This window comes from Fukomys damarensis, unplaced genomic scaffold, assembly GCF_012274545.1.
Source record: "Fukomys damarensis isolate Sample0158 unplaced genomic scaffold, DMR_v1.0_HiC HiC_scaffold_23, whole genome shotgun sequence".
Classification (NCBI taxonomy): domain Eukaryota; kingdom Metazoa; phylum Chordata; class Mammalia; order Rodentia; family Bathyergidae; genus Fukomys; species Fukomys damarensis.
In genome coordinates, this window is record NW_022900935.1 from 42,176,457 (window position 1) to 42,184,612 (window position 8,156).

General features: G+C 52.4%; 1 protein-coding gene across 1 annotated transcript in view; it reads left to right on the forward strand.

Moving 5' to 3' along the window:
* Nol9 (nucleolar protein 9) overlaps positions 1-8,156 on the forward strand; it is a 20,898-nt gene that overhangs the window by 8,839 nt on the left and 3,903 nt on the right. Inside the window, exons 3-10 of the mRNA XM_033767292.1 lie at positions 728-947; positions 1,219-1,346; positions 3,553-3,688; positions 3,780-3,876; positions 4,204-4,301; positions 6,123-6,284; positions 6,805-7,102; positions 7,372-7,483. Of these exons, the coding sequence (XP_033623183.1) occupies positions 728-947; positions 1,219-1,346; positions 3,553-3,688; positions 3,780-3,876; positions 4,204-4,301; positions 6,123-6,284; positions 6,805-7,102; positions 7,372-7,483 (1,251 nt within the window). The remainder of the gene's footprint in view (positions 1-727; positions 948-1,218; positions 1,347-3,552; positions 3,689-3,779; positions 3,877-4,203; positions 4,302-6,122; positions 6,285-6,804; positions 7,103-7,371; positions 7,484-8,156) is intronic.

Below are 8,156 nucleotides of genomic sequence, written 5' to 3' on the forward strand. Positions count from 1 at the left end.
GCGGGCCCGGGCCGTGTGGTGCTGCTACTGCCGGCCGACCAGGTGGGTCGCTTGGGGCGGGAGAGTGGAGACGCAGCCCCGGGACCCAGGTCCCTATACCCCTTGGTCCCCCTGCCCCTTGGTTCCCTGACGTCTAAGTTACCGCTGAATTCCTCCAGCTGCACGTCGGGTTCAGGTCCAGCGTCTCCCCTTGGTTACACGGCCTTCTGCTAAGGCGTCTCCAGGGTTTCCCTGTTGGAACGGCTCGAATCCTAGCAAAATTACTAGATCGCGCTTCCTGGTTCCTCAGAGGCCAGAGCCTTAAGCGTCCTGGGTGTTTCAGGTATTCGGATGACCTTTAGACGCCCAGGTGTCTCGAGTAATTGCTTGTGTGTCTGTCGGTGTTTGGGGATGAAGAAACTGAGGTGGCCTGCCCCGAGCTACACTTAACGGACTTTAGTCTGGGAGCGTTCCCCTTTGTGTGCTGGTGGGAAGTGAAAACCCAGGGAGTGGACAGTTTCTGAGGATGGGTTGGTAGCGTCTGTCTGGGCCCTGGGGAGGCAGAGCTGTGTTGCTGCTGTGTGGTGTATGATCTTAGTTAAGAGCATGAAGCAATCACTTAACAGGCTGTGTTGTTACGGAGATACCCACTGTCCTTTGACGTGTGTATAGCAAGTTACAGTCTTAGCGTTTTTAGTCTGTAGTGACAGGATCTGTAATGTTATTTCTTTTCTCCCCGCCCTGTTAGGGTTTTACTTTTAGCGGGATCTGTCGTATGACTTGCCTCTATGGCCAAGTGGAGGTATTGGGTTTTATCATCAGCCAAGGCCAGCCTGCCCAAGATATCTTCTCTGCTTATACCCACACTTCCCTGACCATCAACGCAGTCCATTACTCCATGCCTGAGAAGAGCAAGAAAGAGATCAAAAGGGAAGCCCGGGCTTTGCTCAGAACGCATCTTAATCTGGGTAAGAGAGAAATGGGGGAATGAACAAGGACCTTCTGTAATAAGGCTAATAATATTCAACAGCAGTTACTACTACTTTTTTTTGTTTGTTTTTTTGAGACGGTCTCCCTATGTAGTTGAGTCTGACCTGGAACTCACTATGTAGCCCAGGCTGATCTCGAACTCACAGCGATCCGCCTACCTCAGCCTCCTGAGTGCTGGGATTACAGGCATGTGCCAACATGCCTGGCAGCGGTTACTACTTCTAAGGTGGTTTATTTTTCTTTTTACAGAGGACAGATCTTGGGTGATGGAGAATTTTTCTCCTCTGTGTTCCATTTTGCTCCTGGAAAATGTGAAGAGCACCACCATAAGCTTCTTAGCCAGCCATCCGGGTTTATCTACCATCTTCGTACAAGAGGTATGACCAGCTTTCATGCAGAGTTTTGCTACTAACCTGTGTCATGGGTGTGTGGGACCAATGTTCTCTGGAAGAGCGGTCTGTCCTGTTGGCGTGGTAAGTCTGGCAGAATACAACACACGCCTGCAGTTAGGTGGTGGACCGTTTGGCAAGGTAAATCATGAAAACTGGCTCTCCCCTTTTTCAGTTTGTTCCCAGCCAAAGCCACCATTCATATGGTAGTTGGTTTTTTGGGAGTGGTCTTGTTTTTGTTTTTGTTGATTGTTTTGGTGCTAGGGATTAAATCCAAGGTCTTCACACTGAGCAACAACCCAGTCCTTTTTATTTTTATTTTGTATTGTAGATCAAACTCCTTTGCAATTGCAAGGCAGGCGCTGGTACCACTGAGCTAAATTCCTGGCTAATCCTTTTTACTTTGAGCCAGGGTCTCACTAAGTTGCTGGCTGGGCTCTAACTTGCAATTCTCCTGCCTCAGCATCCCAGAGTGCTGGGATTACTGCCATGTACCACCACACCTGGTTTCATGTGGTAGCTGGTTCGTGATAATCTTTTTTTTTTTTTCTGAATTATAAGTGAATAATTAAATGTGCCTGCACTCCATCTCTTGTTCCTCATCTCTGATCTTTGCTGGCCGTGTTAGTTTCTGGAAGTCAACTTCCATGGCTGTAACTTGTTCTCTGAGAGCTGTCAGGAGCAGTGGATGGGCTGGATGTGAGGGGAGAGAAGAACCACAGAGCCTAGGCTACAGCTCAGGGGAGGACATGGGCTTAGCATGAGTGAGACCCTGGGTTCAGTCCCCAGCCACACTGGGGCTCATGGGCCTAACCGCCCTGGTGCACGGAATTGCCATGAACTGAGACAGGGCCTGCACAGTAGCTGGATTCTTTCTGCTGCTGTGGAGCAGCTATTAGACATCTGGCTGAAGACCAGGCAGTGAGCTGAGTCCAGGGAAGAGGTTGGGAGCAGAGGTGGTGTGGCATGGAGGGCGAGGGTGTAGGCAGCAAGGCGTGGGCGCCAGGACCAGGTGCTGGCACTCAGGAGGAGGCTGGGCAAGGATGAGGGCTGCAGATGAGCCTGGGAAGGCACAGGCACGGGGTTGGAGAAGCCCAGGACCAGAGGGCAGAGGGAGACGGCTCTCCATGGTAAGAGGAGGCCCAAGGGAGGAGAGTGCAGCTGGCTGGCTGGGCCGGAGTGCTTTCAGCCGGAGTGGCAGGTCAGGCTCTGGAATAAGAAGGGCTCGGGATGGGAGGAGCAGTGAAGCATCATCTTGGGCTGTGGAGTGAGAAGCGAAGCAGTGGTTAGGCCCAGGGTGACAGAGGGCGGTGCTCCGATGCGGTGAAAATCTCCAGGCCAGAACAGCAGATGGCCCTGATCCCAAGGAGAGGGAGAAGTGCTCTAGAGGGGAGCGCGCTGGGGCCGCAGAGGCTACCATGCCATGAGGGCCCCTGGTTCCCGGCTGGACAAGGGGGACTCTTCCAGGTTTCCTGGGACAGGGGAGATGACTGAGGTCAGGACAGCGGGGAGCAGGCACAGGTGGCATCTTGCAGGGGAGGTGGAATGAGCTCAGCTGTGTGGTTGCATTTTAACTACATGGCTGGCAGCATGATCTGGGCCACAGAGCGGAAACGGAATTCCCAGTTCCTATACCTTTGCCACCTGACAGGAGTGTTCCGAATGCCATGGGTCAAATCTGCTCTTTTTTAAAATTTCAATTGTTTTTCTCCTTCCTTTTTTTTGTGTGTGTGGAGGGGTACTGGGAATTGAACCCAAGGATGTTCTACCACTGAGTGAAACCCCAGCCCTTTCCCTTTTGGTGGGGGGGCTGGGGTTTGAGACAGGGTCTCACTATGTAGCGCAGGCTGGCCTGGACCTTCTGGCAATCCTCCTGCCTCAGCCTCCCCACTGCTGGGATTACAGGTGTGCACTACTGCACCCTATTGACTTTTTCTTACCTTCGCTCCTTTACTCATTTCCATGCCTCCTTCTCTGGAGCCTCCTTCAGAAGCAGAGTCAGCCTGGGAGAGAGTGTAAGCTACAAGAGCTACAGGAGTGGAGTTGACAGGATTGGCGGCTGGGTGGATTTGGGGACAGTGAGGAGGAGCCGGATTCAACTTGCATATCGCCCAGCTGTGTACAGCTTACGAATTTAGCACTGAAGAAGAGAGCGTGCGCTGTCTTCTCATCCCTTGTTTGGATTGCATTTCAGAAGGACGCTTCCCAGGTTACTTCTGAGTGTTTAGTCTTGGGTTCTGTTGGCATCAAAAGAGAGAAGAGGAAGAAAGGCCTTCAGTTAACAGAGAGCACCCTGGCGGCCCTGGAGGAGTTAGTGAGTGTGTCCTGCGGTGAGTGACGCTGCTGTGAACCCCAGAGGAGGCTCTGCACCTTGGGCCCCAAGAGCCAGGCTCATAGGCCGGTGCTTGTCTCCCTCCCCAGAGGATGCGGACGGCTGCCCCATCATGCTAGTGTGTGGCGCTCAGGACCTGGGCAAGTCCACGTTCAACAGATACCTAATCAACCAGCTGCTAAACAGGTGAGCGCCCCTCCCGCAGGCGGGTGGAAGCAGGGTGTGTGGGCTGCGGCAGGGGCGCCCCACCCCTGCACCTGTCCTGGCTCCCCTTGTCCAGTGCCATCTTAGCGTGCGGGCTCAGGGGCGGGATGGGTCTGGCTGTGCAGGACAGCCCGAAGTGCGTGTCGTGGACGGCACTGTGCCCCTGCATGGCTGCGTTCATGGCCTGTGCAGCCTAAAAGGCCACGTGAAGAGGCCTATTCCTGTGTGTGCTCAGACTCCTTGACATCCTGTGTTTCTTTTTTGAACAGTAAAGCTCAGTGAAATTTTTGTCTTAATGAAAACTTTCAGTATTCCCTGCGTTGACTACTTGGAATGTGATTTGGGGCAGACGGAATTCACTCCCCCTGGCTGCATTTCTCTGCTGAATATTACAGAGCCAGTTCTGGGTAGGTGCTGCCCGCCTGTTTCTTGTGTGTCTCAATCTTACAAAATTCAAAAGTAATAGGGCCGGGGATTTAGCTCAGTGGTTCCTCTGCCTGCCTACAAGTGCAGGGTCCTGAGTTCTATCCCCAGAACCAAAGTAGTAGTAGTAGTAATAATAATAATAATAGTACTTATCTAAAACACAGGGTAAAATAGGAAAACTAGATTGGCCCCTACCACACTCATGGGCCTTGTGGGTGGTTTTCTTTGGTTTTCTTTGTTTTGTTTTTTTTTTTTTGAGACAAGCTTTCACTGCGTAGCCCAGGCTGGCCTCAAACTTATGGCAGTCCTCCTGCCTTGGCCTAGTGCTGGGATCACTGGCATGTGCTACCATGACCAGCTAATTGTTTTTGATTAAAGGCTCCTTTCCCCTCTAAAAAACAAAATAGGGTGTGTTTCCATTTTAGAAAATGGAACTGTTGTTTTATGTAGATTAGAAGCAAACTCTACCTGATACTAATATCTTTAGGGTTTTTTTCTTATTGTTTTGTTTTCCCCCTTGTACTGGGAATTGAGCCCAGGGCCTTCTTGCTGAGCTACATCCCCAGCCCTTTTTATTTATTTTTTTATTTTTATTTACTTATTTATTTATTTATGTTTGTTTTTTGAGACAAGGTCTCACTGTGTAGTTCAGACTGCTCTGGAACTCACTGTGTAGCCCAGGCTGGTCTCTAACTCTCAGCAATCCTTCTACTTCAGCCTCCCAAGTGCTGGGATTACAGCCGTGCATCACCATGCCCGGCTTCCCCAGCCCTTTTTAAATATCTTTGGACTTCAAGAAAGTGTCTTATGGTGTTGTCCAGGCTGAGTTTGGATTTGGATCCTCCTGCCTCAGCCTCTCAAGTGCTGGGATTACAGTGTACACTTCCACACCTGGCAAGATGATGATTTTACATTCCCGCAACTTCCACTTCGTGTGGTGCTCTTCTGTGGGGAAATTTTTATTATGTCTTGGATTCATAGCTGCTCATCATGTTAATGCTTGATTGTCCCAGATTTGGCTTGGGGAAGTCCCTTCCTGTTGTCACCAGGTCCTCTTGACACTGCTCTGACCTTTTTTTTTTTTTGAGACAGGGTCTCACTGACCTGGAACTCACTATCACTATGTAGCCCAGGTTGGTCTCGAACTCACAGCGAGCCTCCCGAGTGCTGGGATTACAGGCGTGTGCCACCACGCCTGGCCTGCTTTGACCTTTTTTAAGCTCCCCCTTTTTCCTGGCTAGAAGAAGGTTCTGTTCTCATTGCGTGCTTTCCCTCTGCCCGGCCTGCATGTGCCCTGGCTCCTTCTAGTGGAGGAAAGATCCAGATCCAGGGGCATTGCTTTCCCCTGAGCATGACATCCGGGCCCCTTAGTGAACAGGCAGGAAGTAGTGAAGTGTGTGCCTGTGTGGGAGTTACGCACACCTGACCCTGCACGTCCCTGGGGACTTGAGTGTCTCACTGACACCTGTAGAGTTGCATGGGAGCCCAGGCTATAGTCCAGTCCCTGTCCTGGCCCACTCTCACTCATCACCGCCTATGGCTCTGTCCTCACTCGAGCAGTTCTTGTTGCAGCAAATGAAATGTGGGAGGGTTGTTAGTTCTAATGCTAGGGATTTTAATTAGTGCATTAATTTTTGAAAATAGACTCACTGTGTAGTTCAGCCTGGCCTCAAACTCGAGGTAATCCTCTTGCCTCAGCCTCCCGAGTGCAGGGATCCCAGGTGTGTGGTGCCACACCAGGCCTGGAGAGCTAGTCCAGATCCGCACCCATCCCCCTGCTTACCCTCCCCTCTGTCGCCCAGGACCCCCTTATACCCACCTGAGGACGCCGCAGAAGATGGTGTATTACGGGAAACCTTCCTGCAAGGACAACTTCGAGAATTACATCGATATCGTCAAATACGTGTTCAGCGCCTACAGAAGAGAGGCCCCGCTGATCATCAACACAATGGGCTGGGTGTCGGGTAAGCCCGCGGGCTTGCGCCCTCGCTGGGTGCCTCACACCCTGCTGTGATAGGTCGCACTCTTCATGTACCACTGTGTCCCTTCCCTCCGCATTTCCACCCAGATTGGGATTGCTGCCTTGTGCACCAGCTCTGCTCTATTCTCTTGTTTTTCTGCTTTTATGTATTTATTTTTGGTACTGGGGATCGAACTCGGGAACTCGCACTTGGAGGCATGCAGTAGTGTGTTCTGTTTTGTTTTGGTTTTTTTTGGTACTGGGGATTGAACTTGGGTCCTTGTGCTTTGGAGGCAGGTGGCTGGCAGAACCACTGAGCTAAATCCCTGGCCTTCTGTGGTAGTTTTAGAGATAGGTTCTCCTTAGCATTCCTAGGCTACTCTAAATCTTGCAGTTTTCCTGCCTCAGCCCCAGGCAGCTGGGCTTGCAGGCAGGCATGTGCCATGCCCAGCAAACAAGCTGGCTTTTGTCTTGGGGTTGGGTGCTGTGCTGTGCCTGGGCCACTCATGGTGTCCCTTTCGCAGATGAAGGCCTCCTGCTGCTCATCGACCTCATCCGCTTGCTGTCCCCCAGCTATGTGGTGCAGTTCAACTCCTACAAGAGCAGGAACCTGCCGGCCCTCACCCCGGACCACGTGGCCGACAGGGATGGCCTGTACACCAAGAGCAAGTCCAGGGCCAGGCACCCGGGCTTCCGCTTCCCAGAGCTGGCGGATAGCCTGGAGTTCGCCGAGGAAGAGAAAGACAGCCCGGTTCTCTTTACTGGGCACAAACTACTGTCTGTGCGTTCGGAGTTTTCATTCAGAAAAACTTCAAGGAATCGGTGAGTAAAGCACCATTCAGCTGAGGAAGGAGGGAGGAGGCCTGCGGTGTGGCCAAGCGCAGAGGCCCTGGGTCCTGCTCCACAGGACCCTGCGTGCTTTGGCAGGTGGTTTGTGCATGTGAAGGGATGGGAGGTCCATCCCTTTTTTTTTTTTTGTACTGGGGATCAAACTGGGGTCCTTGTGCTTGTGAGGCAGGCAGCGGAACCACTGAGCTCAATCCCCAGTCCTGGGAGGTCCATACTTAATGGTGTCCTGGCTTCATTTTCAGGGACTCATACAACAGGATTTTTCGAGACCTGGCAGTGCTGGCTTACCTTGCCCAGCTGCTGCCCCCAGTGCCCAAGCCGCTCAGTCCCCTGCACGGCCTGACACCCTACCAGGTAGTGGCAGCTCGGGGGAGGCCATCAGTTTTGCTTGTCAGTCCTCGGGAGCCCTTAGTCCTCAGCACCCTGTGACTGGGTCCTGTGATCAGCCTGTTACCAGGTGGAGCAACGACTGCTGAGTGGCTGCAGCTCATGGGCAGCGTTACTCAGTTTCCCCCTAGACCCCGGAGCAGTACCAACTGCGTAGGGTGGATATAGGGAGTGGCCAGCGTTCCTGGTGGCGCCTGGCAGTCTGAGCATGCTCCTATGTCCCCTGTTACTGTGGTCAGGGCCTGATGCCAGAGTGTGTGCAACCCGAAACCCAGGCTACTAGTTGTTTTGGATGAAATGAGAGTCAAAATACTGGAGGCTGAGGTGGGAGGAGTGTCATGAGTTCTGGGCCAGCCTCAGCTTCCTATCGAATCCTGTGTCAGGGAAGGAGGAGTGGCTCACAATGCCATTGAGTAGCATTTCTGCTACCTTGGTGCAGGATGTAAACTCAGGGCCTCGTGCCTGCTGCCTACTGAGCAGCCCCTTGCCTGCTTGCATCAGAAGTGCCCCTGCTACTGCATATGTTCACAGATGGTAGAATCAAGCCCAGCGCCGAGTGCCCACCACATGGCTACTAGGAGCCTGGGCTGGGCTTTGAAATCCACCCGCCCATGGGGTTATTTTCCTTTTAGTTTTTTAC